At 34.8% G+C, this 25,985-nt stretch overlaps 1 protein-coding gene across 1 annotated transcript; it reads left to right on the top strand.

The window, feature by feature from the left end:
- The first annotated feature begins 1,053 nt into the window (after window positions 1–1,053).
- Window positions 1,054–20,687, top strand: LOC129279685 (quinone oxidoreductase-like). Its single transcript, XM_064111416.1, has 9 exons — window positions 1,054–1,329; window positions 5,255–5,381; window positions 7,760–7,909; window positions 8,513–8,673; window positions 9,739–9,790; window positions 11,260–11,412; window positions 16,510–16,611; window positions 18,702–18,797; window positions 19,181–20,687. The coding sequence occupies exons 2-9, from the start codon at window positions 5,277–5,279 to the stop codon at window positions 19,358–19,360; spliced, it is 999 nt and encodes a 332-aa protein (XP_063967486.1). The 5' UTR covers window positions 1,054–1,329; window positions 5,255–5,276; the 3' UTR covers window positions 19,361–20,687.
- The last annotated feature ends 5,298 nt before the right edge of the window (window positions 20,688–25,985 follow it).

Genomic DNA, 25,985 nt, shown 5'->3' on the forward strand with positions numbered 1-25,985 from the left:
CTGATAGAGAAAAGCCTACTCTTAACTCTCCAAGTGGTTAAAAAGCGGAGATAATTGCATTTAAATTTTATTAAACTATACATTATACATATTATACATGTACATGTTATACGTATTAGTCTATGGAAATGCATACAAAAAGCGACATTTCTGAAATTGAAGTATTCAAGTTTGATACCTTATAAATTTGCTAAGAAGAATGATACAGAGTTAAAATTTCATCCACATGATAATAGTATATCAATAAAGTTTTCTGGAACATTTCAAGGTAATTCATTTATTTTTCTCAGAATTATGTAAAATCATGTATTTGCAAAATTTACAATTTTTGGGAAAAAATGACAAAAAATGCAGTTTTGTACTTAAAATCTCAGCCAAATGACCTACTTATCCCCTATAAATAGTACCAAATTGTAGGAAATTTATTTGTCTTTCATATGACACTAATTTTGTGGCAATGGAATATTTATGTCAAAATCTATGTACGAAAATTCAAATGTTCTGAAAATTTGGCGGCCATTTTGAAAAAAGCGCCCTCACGGGTTAATTTTCAGGATACAGCCTGGTTACCTCATATATTCATATTCAGCGTAAAAAACTGGTCTAGAAGCACTATATGAAAATTTCTCCTTTTTCTTGTGGCACCTTGCTCAATTATAACCCGGACTAAATGGTTTTAAGGATGAAGTAGTACATTGGAACAAGTTACAAGGATGGTTAGTGGTCTGGTGTGTCCAAAAATCCATGATGGCTTCCAAAAATGGAGTTTAAAATGACTGTTGATACTTAAAATTTATACAGTTCATTTTGTATCCGCCTGTGAGATAGGTTTTGGTACTAATAATCCTGGTGCTGCCACTGCCCAAACCCCCAACGAAATTACGTTCTGTCGCCACTGATCCCACATAAAATATGAACATCTATGACCGTTTGTTCTATCGTTTCGGGTTGGGTAAATATATCCTTTTGAAAAGAGAAGTGCCTTTTACCTGCGCCCCCCACTGAACTAGAAGTATTCTAGTTCAGTGGTGCCCCCCCGCACTTTTGTTAATCAATCTAGAAGTTGTTATCTAACAGGAAGTGTCCTTTATTTGTTTCGCCCTCCCATGCCCAAAGCACCCTATTACAACAATTTGCAGCATTACGGGTACGTGCGCAATATCGTCTGCGCAGTCGTCTGTGCAGGAATTAGTAAAGATAAGAACCAATAAACTGAGAGAAAAGTCTGTAGCCTTTTCAGACGAAAATTAAAGACGCAGTTATCGGGTCGAAACGTTCTATTTCGCCGTGTCCCAAATTTACGGAAGCTAAAATATTATCATTGGAGAGGTAAGTCAATGTTGTATGTTTTCTATATGTATATAATTAATGAGCACACTAGTATTTCTTGTCATTTTTTGTATTATCCGTACAAGCATACGTATTATTTAATTTGCTCTACAACTACAAAAAATGATAAGTGTGATGTAAATTTAAGTCGACTTTTGTGAAAAGTTCAAATAATTTTATTATTTAGTTTGGAAATCTCTTTAAGTTATTTTTTAAATATTAATTTTGTTTTTGTCTGTTTTGAAAGAATGACACTTAGGAATATTTTCATCATATTTTGCTCTAATTTTTCGTAATTTCATTCTTGGGTGTCCTGTAAAAAAGTAGTTTTAATATATTTCAAATCATAATTACAAGATTATGTTAAATTAAATGTGCAACTGAGTAATCGTGAAAATATTTCAAATTTTCGTTTATCGTGATGGGGATGCCAAATAAAAGATATTACACTTTTGTGAGAATGGCTTATATAGCAAGCCAATAACCTCAACTTTTAGATGGCACCAAAAAGTTGGAAAACTATTTATGCATGAGTGAGCACTGCCCACTTAAAAATTGGCCTTTCAATTTTTGTCAAGTTTTTGAAGACGAGTCCTATGCATGGAACTTGAGAAGTTAAGGGTGATATGATGAATAATTAATTTTCAATGATCAGTTCTGGTTGTTTGAGCAAATTTCATGAGTTATCAAATTGAAATTTAATGCATGAGTGAACTTGAACTGCAGTTATTAGTTTAGCATTTTAACCTTATCGTGTGGATCTCAGCAGCCCTGATATTATAATAACATTAATTACTTCTTATTACGAGCTTTTCAAAAAGTTACAAAGCGCTATACAAATGACAAAAAAATACAATCGGTAAAAACTTGAATTATAACTACACAAAATGAAACACTACTTAATTGCAATATATCAAAACAAATGAGACTTGGGCATCTTCTTGAACACATTAATAAAAGGACACTGTTTAAGTTTAAGAGGTAATGTATTCCAATATTTTGGGGGCAAACACAGAAATGTGTTCCTGACAGTCAAGAGAATGTAGGGGTGAGAGGTTACCTAAGTGGGTAAAGTATACTAAGTGGAAGGGATAATGGTCATTAACCCCCCCCCCCCCCCATCCCCCCTCCCTCCCTCCCCCCTCAATTCTCCCCTTCTGAGAGACTGACATTCAATTTAAAAAAAAAACGTGAATTTACGTACAGAGACATACAAATTGGGTTTTCAGCTAAAATTCATAATGTTTACTTAAAAAACATCAATTGAATGCTATTTATCGCCGAAATTATGTTGCCAATGAATTTGTTCATAAACAAAAATAAAAAGAACATGAAACAACGGAATGAAATACACAAGAAATTAATTTTAGTACCAGATTTGTTTTCATTTAAATTGTTAAGAATGCTATAAAGAAAATTATTGATATATTGTAATTCCTGTTATAAATATTATATCATTTGACTCTTGAAAAAAAGTTATTCCTATGTAAATATGTATATATGTAAATATTTTAAAACAATAAATCCTCAAGGAAGAGGCAAAGAGAAAAAAAAATATTTTCACTATTATAAAAATTAGAATTCTCAGAGCTTTTAGTGAATTAGAGCAAAAAGTACGATTTTATGAATAAATTAGCATGATTAATTCATAAAAAAATATATGAATCTCATGGAATTTACCTTTGCGACCTGGTATAATACGTCGTTCTCTACTAACGTACAAATGTTTATCTCCATCGCGTGATCCGCGGCCAAGATCTTAAGGGGCCCAAGATGCCCCCCCCCGGACCTACAAGAATCATAATACCCCGTGGCTATTAAGTTTAAACAAGTCTTACCCCAGCATTTCGTCCCCTTGTGTGCAACAGATACCATCACATTATCCTGATGACTCCCATGAACCACTACTGAAATCCTGTAAGATTAAGTTAAAATGCTACATTAAAATTGCATTTCCTGTTTACTAATGTATCACATTTAAAATACCTCATAACATTGACTCAAGTAACCGAACTTGATCCTATTATCGATCATTAATTTATCACAGCACCCTTAACTTTGCACGTTCCAAATAATGGGCGAATCCAAAATGGGGGGAAAAAGGGTTTTCACACCAAAATGAAGGTCATTTTGTCTTATGTACAATTTGACAAGCAAAAGGTCCTCACTTGTGTATGAACGACGAATTCCCATTAAATATATTTGCTGTGATACTTGAAGGGGGCACACTTGTGTATATGAACGAGATATTTACATAAAAAATATTTGCTATAGCTTTCAAAGAGGGGGGGTGCATGGGCCGGATGTGCCCCTCCCCCAATTCCTGACCAGCCTAATTTCCATATCATTTGTTTAAGTGGGCAGTGCTTACTCAAGCATGAAGAGTTTTCCACCTTTTTTGTATCATTTGAAAATTGAGATTATTGGCTTTCCATAAACCTTTTTCCTCAAGCAATATATTGTTTTATTTGGCAGCCATTTCAAAAGTGTATAGGTTTTTTTAAACGCACTGTATTTGTTGTAATTATAGTTTCTTCAGACGTAGAATGTATGTGAATTATTTTGTATTTTGTGTTTTTTTTTATTGCATATTGAAATCTCTATGTAGTTCTGCAATGCGGCTTATTGGCCGCTAATGATACCCTGTAATAAACCGAAATAAATAAATAAATGAATAAATAAATAAATGAATAAATAAATTTTAATGTGTCAAATAGATGGCACTATGCTAAGTATGGAATTCAAAATTAAGATATTACATTTTCTCTTTGTTTTCTTTTATAAAAATTCGGATAGTTCATACCAATTCAGTTTATGTATATTTGTACATTACATTGCAATTTTGTTAACGATTTTGAAATTGAAAATGTTGTGCAAATTTACCTGTATCTCGGCTTCATATTCTTGCTATATGAAAAAGACTTGGACTTACTAATTGATAATTATTAAAAAGAAGGAAATACACATTGATGGATCAATTTTAACTAAGTTGGAAATACTTTGACAGATGCGGGCCAGCATTCGCTTGTAAATATGTAATTAATTGCACATTTAAGATTGATTTTGATACTTGAGATGCTGTTTAAGGGGCGACGCCAGGGGAGAAGTGGGCGTCCGCTCCTTTAAATTTTCACGAAGTGAGGAAAATGGAAAAGAGAAGAAAAAGGGGAAGAGGAGACAAAGGAAGTGGGAAAGAAGTACAGCTACCAAAAGAGAGGTATAGGCTGTATCCCTCTATATAATTCAAGTGAGAGAGTGAAAATATAGGCCGTCTTGCCACCCCTTATCAAATACACTGGCGATATCTAATCTGCTGTGCAAACCCTTCACTCAAGTTAAAGAAGATACGAAGTAATAGCTCCATCTCGAGTCCTCAACTACTCATACCTGGCCAGTTTCCTGGCCCATAATGCTAGTGTAGTCTAGTAATATAGACCCACTTGAATGATAACACGCTGATACCGCAATAATTATGTTACCAAGTAGCAAAACAATTACTTTTCCTTTCAAAACATTTTAGTTTCTCTATACAAATACAATTATGTAGTATTATTAGAAGATATCTAAAAAGGTATTTTTTAAGACTATGTATTTATAACACACAGTCAATGAGAGACCGCACACAGTTCACTCCCCCTTTAAGGGTCTAAATGTGCAGCCTACTAATGCCTTGTGTACTGAAGGCCCTACTCAAAACAGAAAGTTTTGTATGTGTTAGTTTTTCCGTGGAGACCCACATGTTGATCAAAGTTTCAATCAGGGTCTGTGCCTGCAGACTAGGCGACATCCGTGTATGTCCCTGAAAAAGTAGAAATGATTCCTTTCTTCGAAACAGATATACCTTACAACCTCCGGAAAGAGATATTTTAAAGTCCTTATGGATTCGTGGTTAATATATGATATCGTTTTATTGCTTGCATTTCAGCACAATCTGGTTTGAAAAGAAGATGGCGAATCGAATGATGAGAGCTGTGGAGATTGAGAAATTCGGTGATGCCGACTCGCTGAGCGTAAAAGAGAATATCCCTGTTCCACAAGTGGGAAAATATGAGGTAGGTCGGGCAAGGTTATAGACTGATGATTAGAGGTCGAATGAATTGTTGAACATCTAACTTCAAGCAGGCCCTGAGAACGATGATTTTACTGGGGTGCTGATGTAAATTTGACAAACATAAAAAAAGGGTTTCGCTACAAAATGTATGTCATAGATGGTTACATTTCTCCAATTCCAGGGGCTATTGCCTATGGAGAATAATACACGCAGCACTCCCAAGAAACATCTTGGGGTGCTTCAACACTCCCAGGGCCATGACGTCAACCCCCCCCCCCCGGGGGGGCACTTACATTGGCGAGTGGAAACCATGCGCGACCAAAAAATCACGTAAAAAGGATGCCCTTTTCAAGATAGGGCACGTTACGTACGTAACGTAATAAGGGTGTCAAAAACACTAAAATAGGTAAGCTACGTGTTTAGGGTCAAATTTGCGAGGATATAAAAAACTGAAATGTTTTATAAAGGATGTACTTTTGCCCCAACAGTCAACGTGTTCATAGTACGATTTGCACAAGGTGTGGGAGGTGGGGCCGTACTAAACCCAATGATTTAGGTAAAGGTAAAACCGACGACTGACGTCCGTGACACAACAGTTAAAATATCGCTGTACTTGTTTAGGGGTTCAATTCAGGGAATACTTGCCAAGCGTAATTGTTTCCAATACTTTTTACGGTTAGGGTTTCACACGCCAATACTTGTTAAGGGGTGCATTTTCAGAATATTGAAAATACTTGTTTAGGGTTCTTGAGAGCCCATGGTCGCGTATGGTATCCACTCGTCAATGGAATTGCCCCCCCCCCCCCCCCCGGGCGTCAAGCCCTTAGGCCTCAAGGTAAAGACATACAGAGCTGACTTTTTTTTTCACTAACACAAAGTTCACTTGCCTTGTTTAATTGTTCAAATTTTGTGTGAGGGACTGGCCGGTGCATGACGTCATATTTGAGTCTACGTTCTCCCCCCCTCTTCTTTCCCCCTTCCTCTCTCTCTCTCTCTCTCTTTCTCTTTGTATTATGAAAGTAATTATTCATACCTATTCACCATACACTCGAGTAGAGATGGGCTAATAGATTGGGGCATAGAACCCCCCCCCCACACACACACACACACACAAATCCTTGACAATGAGAAAAATAAGAAAAAAAAGACACAAAAAGTAAAGAAAATTGTTTAAAATGTGATATCATTTTCTGAATATCGTCAAAATATTTCAACATTTAATTTTTGCAATAAAAATGTCAACACTTCTCGCTCGCTTTGCTCTCTCACAGCATGTCGGGCCCCCGGATTTTTTTCTTGGTGTCATTATACGCTTCTGTCATATAAAACATAATTTGAAATAAAACACGCAGTGAATAACGAAAGATACAACGAAAGTGAGTGGCCAAAGATACAAGTGAATAACACGTGAACTCAAACCATATGTAAAAAAATGTTTACAATCACATCTCTTCTAATAACTTCAGAGGAAGTTGGTATTGGTATCTAATTGTGGGGGTGGTTCTAGGGTTTTTCATCAAATTTAGATTAAAGGACAAGTCCACCCCAACGAAAAGTTAATTAGAATAAAAAGAGAAAAATCTAACAAGCAAAACACTGAAAATTTCATCAAAATCGAATGTAAAATAAGAAAGTTATGAAATTTTGAAATTTCGCACAACACTTATATGCACATCCTGGCCGGTATGCAAATGAGAGGACTGATGACGTCCCCCAATCACTATTTCTTTTGTATTCTATTATACGAAATTTGAAATATTCTGATTTTCTTCCCCTTGTCATGTAAATTTGAGTTTTATTCCTCCCTGAACATGTTGAATTAAACAATGTTTACATTATGTGGTTCAGTCAAGTTTTACTGTCAATTCTGTAAAAATTAAAATATTGTTGAATTCAAGCAATAAAAAAAGAAATAGTGAGTGATGGACATCATCGACTCTCTCATTTGCATATCACTGAGTTGTGCATATAACTGTTTTGAGAAAAATAAGTGAAACTTTAAAATGTTATCATAACTTTCTTATCTTATATCCGATTTTGATGAAAATTTCAACAATATGCTTGTTAGATTTTTCTCTATTGATTCAAATCAACATTTTTCTGGGGTGGACTTGACCTTTAAGGATTTTCTGGCAGTTTTGAGAGTTGGTAGTGTGATGTCCTGCATCAGTGTTAAGAGGACATACCAAGCTGAAATATGCATATTTGTTATGTTACTTTTGTTATTTTTTGTGCGTGTTTCATAATTTTACTATATATAACTTGTTGATATCTGATGAATATATATAATACTTTGTACTTTATCAAGAGACAAATGAATTCGAATTCGATTTTAAACGTTCCATTGCGTTCCAACGTTAATTCCGATCGTCCATTTAGGTTCTGATACAAATGAAAGCTGTAGGGATAAATGAATTAGAGCTTCGAGTCCGATCCAACGGCTGGCGTACCTTCAAACCGCCATTCATCCTTGGTTTCGATGGAGCAGGAATCATTGACTCCGTAGGCGAAGGTGTTACGACACTGAAGGTAAGATGACGTCACATTCTTTCAGGGGCAGCGCCATGGGAATGGGGGGGGGGGTGGGGGAACAGGGGCGACCGCCCTACGGACATGATTTTTCAAGCAATGAATAAAGGGAAAAAGAGGAGAAAACAGACACTGATGGAGGAAACGAAAGAAAAGGATGAGGGAGAGTAGAAAAAGGAGTGGTGTTACTCTAAGATAGTACCACTTAGACTCTATTATTATTATTATTATCATTAGTAGTAGTAGTAGTTGTTGTCGTAGTCGTAGTAGTAGTAGTAGAAGTAGTAGTAGAAGTAGTAGTAGTAGTAGTAGTAGTAGTAGTAGTAGTAGTAGTAGTAGTAGTAGTAGTAGTAGTAGTAGTAGTAGTAGTAGTAGTAGTAGTAGTAGTAGTAGTAGTAGTAGTAGACTTTGTAGTAGTAGTAGTAGTATTGTTCCTATTATCATTATTATTATCATCATCATCATTATATTATTACTATTGTTATTTTCATTATCATCATCATCATCACCACCACCACCACCATTATCATTATGATTATTATTGTTTTCAATTTTATTGCATCAAATTCACTAGTAAATCCGTCGTTATTTTCATTATCACAGCCCGGAGATCGAGTATATGTCTTCCAGCCAATCACAGGAACATACGCAGAATATTGTTTAGCCGCTCAGGATCGAGTCTACAAACTTCCGAATAACCTTTCCTTTGAAGAGGGCGCCGTGTTACCAAACCCATATTTTTGTTCAATCAGGTGTTTTACAAGGTATACATACCCCTTAGTATTTCATTTTATCTCCAATATATTATCGACTATTTTGATATTTTAATCTAGCTAGTTTATAAAAAAATGTATTTCTTAGGGGCCTAACTCATGCGTATTATTCAGACCTATACACAGAATACGTAACAGTATATACGACAAGAAAAAGTATATTAAAATTCAATTCATTTATTTCCTCACTCAATCTTTTTAAATATTTATAATAATAGTTCAATATAATTAAATTAACAAAATATATCATTTAAATCAATTTTTATAATACAATGATACCATGAAATTGAGAAGGAAGTAGACCAAATAAAAAGCAGAGCTTGAAGGGTGAAGGCCCCTTTTATAAATACATTTTATGAATTGAAAATAAGATCAAATTAAGAAATAAACAAAACAAAAAATATGATGAATAAAAAATAGATGAATAAAAATAAAATACATAACTATAAGCCTACTGGAAAGAACACAGTGTCCCGGAGCGTGTGCCACAGTGTGGACATACCTTCTCACTGTTGAATTATTAGTGTAAATAATATTTGTACATAGTCCACTATGTGAACACACTTTGATCAAACAGTGTTCTTTCCAGCACAGGATATATACCGCATACACACCATAATACATTTATAAGGCCATAAATTAGTTTATTAAGCAAGTATGTTATTTTTTTTTTTATGAATTTCGTATTGATGTTTTGTGTTATTATTCAACTTATCACTAAAATAATATCTCACTGTTAACTTTTACTGATCGATATTTACTATTCACTATTTATAGATCATTTCTAGATAGATGGCGCAATATAAATGCCTATTTTTATCATTGTTATTATTATAATTATTATTATTAGTAGTAGTAGTATTTACTATTACTGCATCAGCATATCGGATAATGCGCTTATTGAAATACGAAGTGAGTTTCATACGATAGTTTCATATTTACTTCCGATAATTCATACAGATTAATAATCTTAATATTGGTTACTATCAGAATCATGATAATCAGGCCTGTGTATGTGGATTAATTATCATAGAATTACACCTTTTTGTCAAACAGGGCAGGCTTTAAGAAAGGCGAAACAGTTCTAGTCAACGGTGCAAGTGGTGGGGTAAGTTATCCTATGCTTAGGTTGGAACGTTGTTATTAGATAAAAATACAATATAATTCACATTGAATGATAATAATAATAATGATAATAATAGCAATAATAATAATAATAATAATAATGATAATAATGATAATAATAATAATGAAAATAGTAATGATAATGATAACAGTAATAATAATGATAATCAGAACTCCCGCTTCCCAGTGACAGCTTGCAGTACATTACTAAAAACTTTACGACTTAAATAGACTTATACGGGTATACCCGCGTATTAGATCTTATTGACCACTGTCACCTCTATATTACAACAGTTCACTGATCTTGACTTGTATTTACTCGGATTCCAAGCAGATGACAGTACAGCATTGGCTTGGCTGAATCCAGTTTGCATTTGGGCCTATATTAATTTGGTCTACACACCAGTGGCGTAGTGAGCAAGACATTTTTAGGGGAGCAAACATGCATGGGCATGGAGCAACATTCCTAGAAAGAGCCCCCCCCAAAAAAAAAAAATAATAATAATAACTAACTAAAAAAAAAAAGGAATGAATGAATGAATAAATAGATAAATAAAATTAGATTAAATTAAATTAAATGAATAATAAATAAATTAATAGATGAATTGTAATAATAAAATGAAAATAAATAATAATAATAATTGAAATTTTTAATAGAAATTTATCATTTTTGTGATTAATATCGACATAATATTTTATAAAAATTTAACTCAATATTATCACTCTTTCCCCTTTCACTTTTTTTTTTTTTGGGGGGGGGAGGGGTTGTGAAACCTTTGGGAGTCTATGCCCCCAAGAAAACACCCCCATCAGTTTCCAGTAGTCTCCTCAGTATTTTGGTTTGATACCCACGTAATATAATAAAGTAATTAAAGTTACTATTAATTCATTTTTTTATGTTTGTTTCAATATTGTTATGATATACTGTGTTTTTCATCTTTGTGTAACTTATTTTTGAAGCCATTTTTAACCAAATTTCTTTGTATGCATACATTGACCAATCAAATAATCTTGAATCTTGATAATTCTCATTCAATTTAATGCCCAGATGTTCTGATTTTCTCTTCAAAATGATACTTGATATATATATTTTTATTTTTTAAATAAAAAAAATCGGTTCATAAACCGCACAGACTAAGCAGCTAATTGGTGTTCACAGTTGGATAATAGACGAAATGGTTAAATATGTTAAAGGGGTAAATTGCGATTGGACCAATTAATGATTATGAGACGAACTAATGTTTGACAAAGTATGACCAAACAATTTATTTAATCATGTAGATAATATACATTTATGTTTTATTTTCATACACGTGTGACTTCAAGTTCAAGATTTGAAGAAAAAATCTATTGTAAGAATTATAAATTTGGGAATTCAGTATTTCAGCATTAACTAAAATGAATAAATAATCCAGATATAATGATATTTTCGTGGTTTTTTTTCTTCCTTAGTTCGGTCTGGGGGCAATCCAGCTCGCTCGTGGGTTAGGTGCGTCTAAAGTGGTGGGAACAGCGGGGACAATGAGAGGAAGAGAATTGGTGAAACAGATGGGGGCTGATGAAGTCATAGATTACAAAAGTCCGGATTTTAAGAGAAATCTTAGGGTAAGTATATAACAAAATCTATAAGTCAGGGTTTATTGAGGTAACATTTTCAGGTTGTGGGTTCGGTAAACCATCAGTGATAATGGATGTCGTTTGAAATTTTACTGGGACTCTTTTGTATAATAGATGTGTTGCAATTTATGAGAAAGTGTTTCATTTTAATCCTTTGATCCCCTATCTGCCTCCCCGCTCTCTGTTTATCTCTCTTTCTCTCCCTCTCGATCTGTCTATCTCTCTCTCCTTTCTCTTTCTTTTTTCTTTCTTTCTTTCTTTCTTTCTTTCTTTCTTTCTTTCTTTCTTTCTTTCTTTCTTTCTTTCTTTCTTTCTTTCTTTCTTTCTTTCTTTCTTTCTTTCTTTCTTTCTTTCTTTCTTTCTTTCTATCTATCTTTCTTTCTGCCTCTTCATCTCTTTCCCCTTAATTTGTTTCCATTGTATCAGCTTGTATATTCATACCCATCACAAGCTTTTAAAAAAATTGATCAGGATTTATGCCTCATTGGTATACTCACCTCAGTCACTGGCGTAAATCCGGTCCGAGCAGTGGGGGGGGGGGGTGATAGCAATATATTGACCTGAAAATTCAAAATTTTTGGGACACCCTCACACCAAGGAATATGTATACGGGGGTATATATATAGTCGTGTACATTGGACCATCATCTTTCGGTTAAAGGTCTATAACGATTATTTTTTCGACGGCTATATTGTAATGCTTTAATTGGGATATAAAGAAAATGAATTACAGTAAATATCAAGAGGCGAACGAGCGAAGCGAGCGGGCAAATTTTAGTAGTTGGCAGAGGAATGATGACCAAAATCGTATTTCAAATGGTTTGTAATTATTGGAAAATGCACCGAGTGAACCGTGAGTTAACGATGCAATTTTTAGTTATTTCATAAGCAGAAACTAATACTTTAGAGCACAAACAACCACCCCAAAAGAGTTAATGTTAACACTCGAATACTTCATTATCAAAATTTCATTATATTTTTAGCTAAAAAATGGAATATGAATTGAATCTTAATATAGGTTTTTATATATAAAAAAAGGAAATGTCAGGGAATGACACAATCAACCTGCTATCCCTAAGCACCAATGAAAAACTTTTCCGAAAAATTTGAAATTTCCATATCTTGTTGTGAATCAGTTCACCATAAAATTACCCAAATAATAATGAATAGATAGTAGAATAATTTAGGCTTGCAATAAAATCATCAAAATTATTTTTCGAATAGTTGAAAGTCACGAAAAAAGTAATCCCATTATATTTATTTATCTATAACGGCCTTATTTACGTAAAACTAGTTTGATACTAATATTTAAATATGTATACGTCCATAATCAAAGTGGCTTTCCACTTTCCATGTAGGTGTAGACAGAGTACCGACATCAGCAAATTGAACGAACGAGAATAACAAATGTAATGTTAAAAATGAGTACAAAAAGTAACGGAAAAAATGTCTTATATAAAAAAAAAGTGTCATAGGGTCCTTGTACAACAAGAAATTTTCTTTTTATTTGTTAATACAAATATTACAGTAAGCAATCTTCATAATTATCCGGGACCGTTCCGGTTGAGAGGGATAGAATATTGGTTATCGCACATAAACTGGGTTCCAAAAGATACCGATCAAACTTCACAAAGGCACTTCACGAATTCCAATCAGTCGAAATGAACAATAAGTTTATACAGTTGTTTGCTGAAAATTATATAATCTTTTAAGAGTCTGGAACACCATCAAAACAACCATTGAATTAAATTGGAATTGAAATTTGAATTGAAACTTTATTTACCACAATCTTCATTAAAAAACAAACAAATCAAGAAGTATAAATATTTCAATAAAATACATTATTTAAGAATAGTGGAAGGATCACTGAAAAGTTACAAAGAACTTATAAATTAGTGATCCTGAAATTTACACAAAACAACCATTAATGTAATATTTTCCAATGATGTGTTTCTGTTAAAATTGAGGGTATTATAGAGGATGGGGGTAATTATGGAATAATGGAAAACCCGCATAATTGACAAGTAGGCTGAATATTAGGAGTGTTATATGTTTCAATGTCTTATATGACGGTTTCCAATGATCTATCTAAGCTATAATATGACGGCTTATTGTGTATAACTTCTGACAAAAGCGTTCAAATAGTTGGCGGTGCCGGTAAAATATTGTGTTCGTTAATAATCTTTTTGTTCTCGGAAATTAACAATTTCAGCAGACTTTTTTTATAATTCTTTTTTTATTGAAAAAATCCAGAAAATCACAATATTTACAAGAATTATTGCATGATTAAAGTACAAATTCAAGGAAACAAGAAAAAAAAATTCAGCAGACTTTGTGCAGGAATGGTTTATTCCGAACAAAGAGTGAGATATATTAGGAAATTCTTTATTGGTTAAAAGCTTGCGTGCACAATAATCAGAATAACATAATTTTATGTGTGGTGCATTATGGGGGTAATGTATTAGTATAGGTTTGAATGGAATAGGCATCGAACTCTTCAACTATACATTTAAGTTTTTGTTGTTGTTGTTGTTGTCGATAACTTTAAAAATCACAATGAAATCAATTTTTGCGGATATGTTTGTTTTCTGACGGTTGTGTTATAAATCATTTTGCAGAATTCTCTCATATCATGTTTAGCTAAAGCATGCTTTAATATTTTCATTGTAAATTTAATCGCAATTGTTACGTTTGTGACTTTTTAAGGGAACTGTTTATAGAGAGTTTTGAATTATTTTTTAATGTTTTAATAGCTGTGTTGTAATAGAGGTATTTTTATGCATTTCTCAAAGTTTTGTCTGACTGAAACAATGGTGGAATTGAATCAGTTATGGTGATAAAGTCACTGAATATCTTTTCGCTACATTTTTTCTCGCATACCTCTTATTCATAAAGAAAATACATCAGCTATAACATAAAGTCATGCATGTTTTACATATTAATCTTTTATAAGAGTTTTTTTTACAGTATGTCATTTGCCAAGGAACAACCTCTTATTAAACTATTGATAGTTTCTACAAATCTGTTTTGCATGTTGTCATTTCGGCAACCCGTATCATTATACACATACATAATTTCTTAACACGTTTAGCTTAAAAAAAACAACATTAATCAAAGGAAGGATAGAGGATGGCGAGATGAAAAGATGAAAAGATAAGAAGGGGGAGAAAAGAAACGAAAGTGAGAGTAAAAGAAAGAAAATAAACTGGGTTGAAAGTGAAAAAGATGCATGGAAGATAAAGGAAAGCGAAAGAATATACAGAACAGAGTGTGAGGGGATTTAATGAAAAAGGAAAAGGTGGAAAACTGAGGGGGAGGGGGGGGGCGTGGGAAGGGCAGTGGAGTAATGAGCCAAAAACTTTAAGGGGCAGATTATGGCGTATCGGGCAAAATTTATAAAAGTTGCGACAGAATGAAGCGAGCAAAAGTTTCGACATTTTTAATACCCCCCCCCCCAAAAAAAAAAAAAAAAAAAAAAAAATCAAATTTTGTGATAGATTTTGACATAATATTCAGAAAATATCATATTTCATCCGTCTCTCTTTCCCTATTTTTCTCCGTTTCTCTTGTTTTTTTCTTGGTCGTGAAAAATTTGAGGCCAAGCCCCCTCCCCCATCTGTACACTCTAAATTACAGGGATTTAAAATTAGTCCACATGGACTGTAGTTAGGGACCAATCGAATTCCGGATTTAATTGAATCCTTCAGATTCCTTTTTTAAATCTCGAAAGATTTAAATTTAATTTGAATTTAAATCATTTGAGATTTAAATTTAAGTCTTTAGGATTAAAACAAAATCCAGAAATCGATTGGTCCCTAACTACAATCCATCTAGACTTATTTTAAATCCCTGTAATTTAGAGTGTACGCTATACTGGGAAAGGGACATGGAATAATTAGATGAATACATAAAGAAATGAGAGGAAGAAGAAAAGGAATTGGCCGAAAGAGAGTGTGATAAGGAAAGAGTGATCAGTCTTTATCAGGGAAAGGGAGAGATGAGAGAACGAAAATAATATTGAGAGAGAGAGAGTTAAAAAAAGAAGGGTTAAGGAGATCACTTTCGATCGAAGCTATAGATTAAAGAGGAAAGGGGAGAAGGACCGGTGACCTTAAGAAGGATAGACGAAAAAAAAAGAAATTCAGGGGAATTCGGAAATATACCAGATCTTTGAATACTTAATTGTAATATACATTTAGGCAATAGCTTGACCCATGAAATTCATGCATATTGTTCAGTAATATCATATTGTCAGATGGATGGGAATTGCCACTGTGCCCCCACCCCCGCTAAGTAGAGCCATTTAATTCATTTTTCACGTGCTCCCCACTCCCTCCCCCAGGGAAATTTACGTCTTCAAATTATTTTTCCTACGATACAAAGTCCGATTAACAATACGAAATATAATTTCTTTATCAAAATGCCATGAACAACGATGAAATCTACACTCTAAAAAATATTGGGTAAAAATGCTCCATGAGGATAAGTATGTGTCCAACCAACATTGAGCATTTCTTTTGGGGATTTTGATTTATCCAGTGTGATGAAAGTTTTGCCCATTCGAAAGTAATTGTTGCTTATTTTTTAACCTTACTGGACAATATGCTTCCCGCATTGGGTAAAATACTGCCCCAAATTGGTTGGACACAAATTACCCTCGTGCTGGTTAAAATTTTACCCGATATTTTTTACAGTGTAATTAAATTTGTATTAAAAATTGTCTTCCTTTAAAACACCATGAAGAAGTGTTCAATGACTTCACTCTCTCGCAAAATAAGTAAAAATGCATGTCCATAATCCCCCCCCCCACCCTCCTAATAATGAATTCGATACTGGGCCCGCTCCCCTGCATCCGCGCCTACCACAAACACAAACACGTTCCCCTATCCCCCCCCCCCCCCCGGATTATGCCCGTGATCTCAGTAGTTATGATTGAAAGAAAATAACCGTTCTTTAGTAGAATTGAAATACAATAGTAACATTTCATCATGTTGTATTACCTGATTAAATGTAGAAAATAACACGATGAAAAAGACAGAGAATAATAAGTTGGAGATTCAATTTTTCTTTCCTTTTCCGATTCTAGGATATTTTCGGACCTGAAGGAGTTGACATCATAATTGAAACAAACGTCGACGTCAACTTCGAAATGGACATGGAACTTGTTGCTCGAATGGGGCGTATAGTGGTATGTACCTTCTCGGCCTTACATTTCAAAACTTTAATCAAAATTCACATTTCCGTCAGACATTCGAAGACGCCCTATGACCTCTAAGGGGAACACGACACTTGCTCCTGCGACAATTGCTCCGGGCTTAATTCGTCTAAGATGTATGGTTAGGGTTAGGGTTGCAATAGGGTTTTATGTTAGGTTTAGAGTAAGGAATAATGTTAAACCCATGAGGGTTGAAGTTGGTCATTCGATTATATAGCGTGTGTTATTTAGAGCGGAGCAATTGTCGCTGGAGCAAATGGAACCCTATAAAGAACACGAGGATGTCGTTATGACCCAGGCCTTGGTATCAAATCTGAAAAATTGAAATATTTTTATAAGTCAGACAGTAAGATACAAATGAAATATATCTTTTTCTGTATTCATTTATTTTATATACTTTTTTAAATTCATTGTCTCGCCTGAACGATCGAAGTTCGGCAGAGATATCTATTGATCACTTTTCCTGTTGGACTGTTACTCTGTTTTAAAAAAATCTTAAAGCTTTTGTTCAACTTGCTATCGTTTCTATATTTCTGCATCAATTATGTTCATACTTGGTACATAATGATCCCTGGGTAATACCACACGTGAACTGGGGTGCTGGGGGTGCTGCGTGTAATATTCACCATAGCCAGCAGGGAGCCAGCACCCCTGGAAATCTGGTAGGTATGTTAAATAGCAGAGATTGTATAAAAAAAAAATTATCTTTTTTTTTTTTTGGGGGGGGGTTGTCAAAGTTTTCCTGGAACAAAATCACCTTTTTGTATCCAAAACTTTTTTTTTGCTTGTCAAATTTATTGTTAACATAATGAACTTAGTAAAAACCTTTTTTTTTATTTGTCTTGTCAAATTTAAACCATGCAGCGCCCCTGTTAAAAAAATCGTTACCAGGGCCTCTTACACAGATAAGATTGGTTTGAACACAATTAATTTCTTATTTTGTCAACCAGAAAAAGACAAACTTTTCGAGTGGAGAACATGAATCTCATCCATAGTACCAGTATTTTCCCCTCTCAAGTAGGATCATTAATCAGTTTCATATCCGATCAACATCCGACTCATTACAGAGTGGATTTATTGTATGTCAATCATCTTGAATTATTTAATAATGCGGATGTGTTTATGTTATTCTAACTGTAATGTTGTAACAGGGTTGACGCCAGAGAGGGGGTTAAGGGTATTTCATTAAACTAGTTTGACTCTGTGGTTTCTCATTTACTATGCGGTTTCAATAGCTAGTCTTATAATACATGTATAATTTGAGATAATATTAACTACAGAGGAAATAAAATAATGAGCCTCAATTTATTTGCAAAAGAGAAAGAAAAATGATTTTTTTTTTGGTTATTTGCTACTTGGTGACATAATTACTGCGGCATAAATATAATACTGTATTATTTTGTGTTGTTGATGGTGGGTTCCAATGTCTTCTTGGGGTCAACCTTTTCTTCAAATGGCTCTCATTTCTTTATTTCTGCATCAGTTGTGTTTACACTTGGGACAAGACTTAGTAATCATTGGGTAACACCATGAGGATAAGGTCAAAGGTCATCTGGGGGTCAAAAACAATGTTGCATATTTTATTGATCGCGAAATCAGGTGAGACTCGTGGTTCATAAGGACACATCCCCCCTACCCAAAATAGTAGGGGCGGGACACAATATCAAATTTCCCCCGGCCCCTACTATTTTTGGTCTCTTTTTTTATCTTTTATGATGGAAAGAAATACATCATTCAAAATGGAAATAAAACATGTATTTTGGTCAAAATGACCTTACATTTACATTTTGGGTGATAACCGTTTATTTTTTTTTTTGCTTGTCAAATTTATTTTGGTCGAAATGACCTGACATTTGGGGTGATAACCTTTTTTTTTTGCTTGTCAAATTTTCCAGCCCCTGGTCCCCCTACCTTTGGGAGAGACTTCCACCCTTGCATAATATATTGGACCATCTTGTTTATTCTTGGGGCGTTTGGGGAGACGACTGCCCCTCTCCGATTCAGACAATCGGGTCTTCCGTAATAACTGGAAATTTTGTTTCTCTTCTTAAATTTCAATACAGGTCATCGGGAAAAGAGGCAAAACGGTCTGCACCCCACAGAATCTAGTGTTTAAGGAAACAACCGTCTTGGGTTGTGCATTATTCTTCTGTGACTCGGTACGTAAATGGCAAAAAAAAAGATAAACAAAACGCAAACAAGGTAGAATACTTACCAATGAAACAAACAAAAACAAATAAACAGTTGACATATTATAGTTCATATATTTTAAATAAAAAAAGTCATATATCTAAAACTATGATGATAATAGCAGAACTATTGAAAGAAAAGTAATTGTAAGATGTCATCGTTGTAACTGCATTGCATCGCATTTATAGGAAATCAATGATCATCTTTTTGGAAATATGTAGTCATGTTGTTTTAAAATTCACTCGTATGTGATTTTTTTTTTCAAGAATTAGAAAATAAAAGCTTGATTAAATTGAATTAAATTGAAGAAAGAGAAGCTCGATTTACTTTGCTTCAATTTTTGTTCTTTCAGGGCGAGCGGAAGATCATGAGCGAGATCATCGATCACGGGGCGAATGAAGGGTGGCTGAAGCCTTACGTGGGCACGACCTTCAAACTCAGCGAAGTCGCCGCGAGTCACAAATTCATTGAGAATCGAAGGGGGGCTTCAGGAAAGTTGATTCTGCTCATAGATTCATCCGCAGAAGTCTAAAGTCTTTTCGGAAGGGCTTTGACATGTATGATGTCCAAAGTTAGACAAGTGGCGGATCCACGTGGGGTGCCTGGAATTCCCGTCTCTATATTTTAAAAAAACTTGCCCGCATATATTAATAGAGCTAAATCTAATTTGCGCCCCTCTTCAAAATCCTTGATCTGCTGCTCTGTGTTAATGAGTCTCTATATACCATTAATTCCCCCCTATTCTCTCTGTCCATTCCTCTGGGTGAATCCACGGGGGGTGGGTGCTGGAAAGGTGACCCCTCCTATTACAGTAGTTTGTTCATGAAATGAAGCAGGGGGAAAGGAGAGAGGGAAATTGAATAAAAGAATCGGTCCGCAATTAGCAATTTCCCAGCTTATGTCATTATGTGTACATTTCGCGAAGAAGCATCAAGCTCATTAACTTATATAACCTACATCTGAATATGCTGTTTTCAAAAACTAAAAAAAATATTTCAAATAAACTTTTATATCAAGTATGACATGTTGCCAAGAAAAGGTTTTAGAAATGTTTCAATTTATTTTATTTGGATAATTAAGTTAACTGCTTATTATATATTATGTGGTATTGAAATATTATATAAGTTGTAGATATCATGTTTGTTCATCCTTGTTACTGTATATTTATTTGTATAATGAATTTTTGTGTAAATAATACTGATCTAATGCCATATTAAGGGATTAAATAAAAGTCAATGTAATGTACATATCACATTGTGCAATCTATTTTAATTATCTGAAGGTCTTCTTATCTGTATAAGGTAAGTATCTAGGTTATATATCACATTCTGCAATACTGGCATAAAGATGGGGGGGGGGGGCTCGGGGGATCATGGACCCTAAAATTTTGCATGACCATGCAAATAAAAGGAGAGAAGGAAGAAAAGAAGGGTGAATTGAAATAAAACATCATTTTCTGAATATTATGTCAAAATATATCATAAAACTGGATTTTGTTATTAAAAAATGTCCAAATATTTGCTCTCTCGCTTCGGTCGCTCACAACTTTTTACATATTCTGCCCATTACATCATATTTGGCCCCATAGAATTTTTGGCTGATTACGCCACTGAAGTGCAAGATAGGAAGATCAGAGATTCTGTTTTTCTTATTTTTTTTTTAATTTAATCAACTTTCCAACAATACTCTGAATATACAGATTATTCGTAAATATTAATTTGGCATAGCATATTGCTACAAACCTCCAATGAAGAAAAGTTAAATGTGTATTGGATCATATTGAGAGGGTTTCCCTACCGGACGACACATTGTCATTGCCAAAAAAAAAAAAAATTGCAATAAACGTTGTATATAAGACTGAATGGAGGAGTTAAAAGAAGTTTGTTTTTAACGTCCTCAAAACATGCTTAAAATTCAAGACGTCTGCTTTAATACAGTGCTATTTCCAGACCCATTAATTGTCAAAATGATCTTGTATTTAAATCCACCACAGGCATTATGCAATTTCAATCTTCATCGGTTTTTATATATTTCATTTTTATGGAACAAGAGCATCATAGGCCAAAGTTTTAGCAATAGGAGACTATTTCAATGTTTGCGTAATGCATTAATCCCGAAAAATAAATTGAACATTGAAATTGATTTTTTTCAAATACATGTAAAAGAAAAATATTAATTTGGAATTCAAATTGGATAGCAAAGGAGATCATCATGGGGATAGGTTTCTCCAGGATTAATCAATTTTTGCCTTACACATATACACCAAAGTAATGTTAAAACTCTGATATTAATGATGACGAGTATGAATATTATAGAAATCAATGATGCCGATGATGATGATCACCACCATCATCACATCATTATGATAATAATGATCATGAGAATAATGATGGTGGCAATGGTGGTGGTGAGGATGATGGTGGTGGTGGTAATGAAGATGATGATAACGATGATGATGGTGATGATGATGGTAAGATGATGATGGTGATGAGGATGATGAAGATAATGACGATGATGGTGGTGATTGAAATTTGATAAAGTGAAGAGAGTTATTTAATTATAAACTTTTTCTGTTGGAAATCGTGAATAGATTAATTGGTATTGGTATTTGTATGCCACAAATCGTTCAAAAAACTACTAATTAATTAAAAGCCTGTGCAATAAATACAAATTCAGTAAATTAATACAAAGCCGAAATAGAATATTATGAATTGTTGAGCTGGAAGCGGTTAATGACATTTTGAATAGATTAATATAGCCCCAAATCCAAACTGAAGAGTGCTGAAAGTAGTATTCAATAATTAAAGGACAAGTCCACCCCAACAAAAAGTTGATTTGAATAAAAAGAGAAAATTCCAAAAAGCATAACAATGAAAATTTCATCAAAATCGGATGTAAAATAAGAAAGTTCTATTCACATCCTTGTCGGTATGCAAATGAGGAAACTGATGACATCATCCACTCACTTTTGCTTTTGTATTTTATTATATGAAATATGAAATATTCTAATTTGTTCCTCATTGTCAAGTGAAACAACAATTAATTTCTCCCTGAACATGTGTAGCTAGCATTGTTTAATACTATATGGTTCAGTCAAGTTGGTCCTTATTGTCAAATCTGTAAAAAATGAACAAAATTATAATTAAAAAAAAAAAAAAAAAATAGTGAGTGATGGACATCATCGACTGACTCATTTGCATGTCTGAGTTGTGCATATCACTGTTTTGTGAAAAAATAAGCGAAAATTTAAATTGTCATAACTTTCTTATTTTCCATCCAATCTTGGTGAAATTTTCAGCGTTATGCTAGCTTGATATTTCTCTATTTGATAAAATCAACATTTTTCTGGGGTGGACTTGACCTTTAATAAGAATGCAGGTCTTGGCAAGGCTACATATAATAAAAATGTTTCACAGATATCACGGATTAATGATGTTTGTAAAAAAAATATCGTGTCTTCGCTCAACTACGCGAGCGGACTTCTGCGACGCCAGGTGTTTAGAAGACTTAAGTGTTTTATCTCCCCCCAACCCTACTTATTCTTACATTGTTAGGAAATTGTACCGAATAGGTAGATTCTATTTATTTTCAAAACCTGAATCCATGTTTATAGACGTATATTTTTTATCTTAAAAAGCATAGGTTCCCTGTTAGTCGATTTGACAGTCCCATAGGCTCAATACACCAACCTAGAAATGTTCTTTCCGATGAAGTTTTTTTCTTGATTCGTGTTCCTATGGGGTCCTAGAACAAATTCAGCTTGGTTGCCCAAAGTTGCCGTTTGGGCAATTTTGCTAATTTGCATAAATCCAAAATGGCCGCCAGATGCCATCTTGAAAACCTAACTTTTGAACCCCTTTCCACAAAATGATGAGTAATGACTCGTTTAATTAAGGGGTTTAGATGTGTGTAGAACCGATTTCTGGAATCATTTTTGCAATATAAGGTCATCTTCAGGTCAAATCCAAGATGGCGCCAGATGCCATCTTGAAAAATTGACTTTTGATCCCCCGGGGGGGGGGGGGCACTTACATTGACGAGTGGATACCATGCGCGACCAAAAAAACACGTAAAAAGGATGTCCTTTTCACGATAGGGCACGTTACGTACGTAACGTGATAAGGGTGTCAAAAACACAAAAATAATGAAAAAAGGGTGTCTATTTCGCCAGGAAAATTACGTGTTTAGGGTCGAATTTGCGGGAATGATAAAACAAAATTAAAATGTTTTATAAAGGATGTCCATTTTGCCCCAACACTTCGTGTTTAGAGTCCGATTTGCGCGAGGTGTAGAAGGTGGGGTCGTACTAAACCAAATAAGGTAAAGCCGACGACCGAAGGACCCGTAACAATAAAACATTCCTGTACTTGTTTAGGGGTTCATTTCAGGGAATATTTGCCAAGAGTGTCGTTTTGTTTCCAATACTTGTTAAGGGTAGGGTTTCACACGCCAATACTTGTTAAGGGGTGCATTTTCAGAATATGGAAATTACGTGTTTAGGGTGCTTTTCGAGACCCCATGGTCGCGCATGGTATCCATTCGTGAATGGAAGTGGCCCCCCCGGGTTTGATCCCCTTGCCCCAGAATGACGAGTAATACCTCTGTTTAGGGGTTTTGGGGTGTGTAGAATCCATTTCTGCTGTCTATTTTGCAATATAATGTTATCTTCGGGTCAAAATCCAAGATGGCAGCCATCTTGAAATATCAACTTTTGAACCCTTTGCCCCAGAATCATGAATAATAACTCTATTCGTGAGTCATTTGGTATGTTGATTCAATTTATGCTGTAATTTTGCATAAAGGATAATCTTCAGATCAAATCCAATATGGCCGCCAACCGCCATCTAGTTACTTTCCGTGGCTTACGTGTAAAGCCAAGGCTATTGTAAAGGGATTTCAGTATAAGAATACTCATTTCTTTTATTAATTCTCACGTTTTTGTCCCAGAATCATGAATAATCCCTCTTTTCGTGAGTTATTTGGTATGTTGATTCCATTTCTGTAAATAATTTTACAATATATGATCATCTCCAGGTCAAAATAATCGAACATGGCCGCTAAACGCCATAGGCCTATTAAGAAAAAATATATATTTCTCGAGACTATCGAACCTTGAAGAAGTACTCTCCCTAATAAGGTTACTATTATGTATGGGAGCTCATGTAAGGGGATTTCAGTGAGAATGATTCATTTCTTTTAATTACTCAATTTTTAGTTCGAGGTCAAGTCACGTCTAAGATGGTCAGATGGTTGATAGATTTCGTCATTAACCGCTTACTTTAGAATGAAACCATTCAAGGTTTGGGCTATGATTTCGGGAGTTCTAATCTTTTTTTTTTTCTGTCCAACCATACTTTTCCAGTGAAAGGACTTTAAAGTATTATTTGAATTAAAAAGTGATTTCTCCGTATTTTTTTCAAAAAATTAGTTAACTTATTAACTTTCTTTAAAATTATCATTGGACTTTTCCTCCTGAGCCATTGACTTGGTCAGCAGGAGTGCACTATTTAGCCTCCTGCAGAAGATAGGCTCCCCCAAGACTGTTCTATGGTCAGGATGGATCTCATTCGTGAAATGTTGTACGGAAACGATGTCACCCCTGCCTCTCAAGAGGTGAGAGTACAAGACCTAGTCATACATAACAGCTACCTGTCCTGTGCATGTAAGAAGTTTGGATCACCCATCAGCCTGTGAGACAGAAATCCTGATCGACTCAAGACACTGACTGTCCTCCAGATATCTATATCAACAGCACGCACTCGTCTGTTTGTGGTGGAATCCTCACCTACCTTGGATCGAGTACATACATGTAGCTCCCTTTCACTGGACATGTATATAAGCACCGGGATAGTAAAATCTGCCATTCATGATGGCCAAGCTCCTGTACGGAAGTAAGTCCTTGAAAACGTACGCCGACCGAGAAAAGCGGCTAAACACCTTCCATGTCAGCTGCCTCGGACGTATCATGCACATTAAATGGCAGGACAAAGTGAAAAATGCAGACGCCCTTCAGCGTAAGTGCTGGCATCCCCAGATTATTCTCGCTCCTTAGTCAAAGGCACCTCAAGTGGTTGGGGCATGTTCGCCGCATGAAACCTTGGCGAATCCAAGAAGGGATTCGCCAAGGTAAGGTCGCCAAGGTAAGGTGAGCTGTGTGATTGATCTCACCCCCATCGGTAGATCACACCTCCGATATAGAGACACCTGCAAATGTGACATAAAACTTGCCGGCATAGACAAGAACACTTGTGAAGATGTAGATGATAGTCGCCATTCTATGGAGAGCTACTAAGTACAAGGGTCAAGACGTCAGAAAATAATCGGAATGCTAAATTGGCAGACCAAAGACCGAGGAGGAAGGCTAGGGCAGCATCTCTATCTAAACCTGTCTCAGCGCCTTCCTCCTTCATCTCTACAAATTTGCTATAGATACTGCCACTCTAGAGTGGAGCTCTACAGTCACTCTCGAAATTGTAAGACCTACATGTAGCGCTACACCATCGTCTTTTAAGGGGAACTGATGCCTACCAATCATTGGACACATTGATTTAGAAAAAAATATTGAGAAAAGACTTTCAAATTCAAATAAGACTCTAAAGCCTCTTCAGTACAAAAGTATGGATGGACATTAAAAAAAATAAAAATGCACACGAAATGGATCATAGCCCCAACCAAAAGAGGATTCATTCTAAGGTGAGCAGTTAATGTCGAAAACTGACATATCAGATGTGACTTCCCCTTATACTAAAAATTGAGAATTAATACAAGAAATGGGTATTCTTACTGAAATCCCTTTACATTAGCTCTTACACGCATAAGCCTCGGAAAGTAATTTTTTTCAAGATCGCGGTTGGCGGCCATCTTGGATTTGATCTGAAGATTATCCTTTTAGGCAAAATTACAGCATAAATTGAATCAACATACCAAATGACTCATGAATAGAGTTATTATTCAGGATTCTGGGGCAAAGGGTTAAACAATTGATTTTTCAAGATGGCGTCATATGGCGGCCATCTTGGATTTGACCTGAAGATGACATTTTATAGCAAAATAGACAGCATAAATGGACTCTACACACCCCAAAACCCCTAAACAAAGGTATTACTCATCATTCTGGGGCAAGGGATTCAACTTTAATTTTTCAAGATGGCATCTGG

Source organism: Lytechinus pictus, chromosome 16 (genome assembly GCF_037042905.1).
Source record: "Lytechinus pictus isolate F3 Inbred chromosome 16, Lp3.0, whole genome shotgun sequence".
Lineage (NCBI taxonomy): Eukaryota > Metazoa > Echinodermata > Echinoidea > Temnopleuroida > Toxopneustidae > Lytechinus > Lytechinus pictus.

What these genes read in the sequence shown, in the direction of transcription:
- LOC129279685 (XM_064111416.1), top strand. Translation starts at nt 5,277, where the DNA reads ATGGCGAATCGAATGATGAGAGCTGTGGAGATTGAGAAATTCGGTGAT. An exon ending in AAGGTGTTACGACACTGAAG is followed by an intron (nt 7,910 to 8,512) that starts GTAAGATGACGT and finishes TCATTATCACAG; the next exon opens with CCCGGAGATCGAGTATATGT. An exon ending in CTCGAATGGGGCGTATAGTG is followed by an intron (nt 16,612 to 18,701) that starts GTATGTACCTTC and finishes ATTTCAATACAG; the next exon opens with GTCATCGGGAAAAGAGGCAA.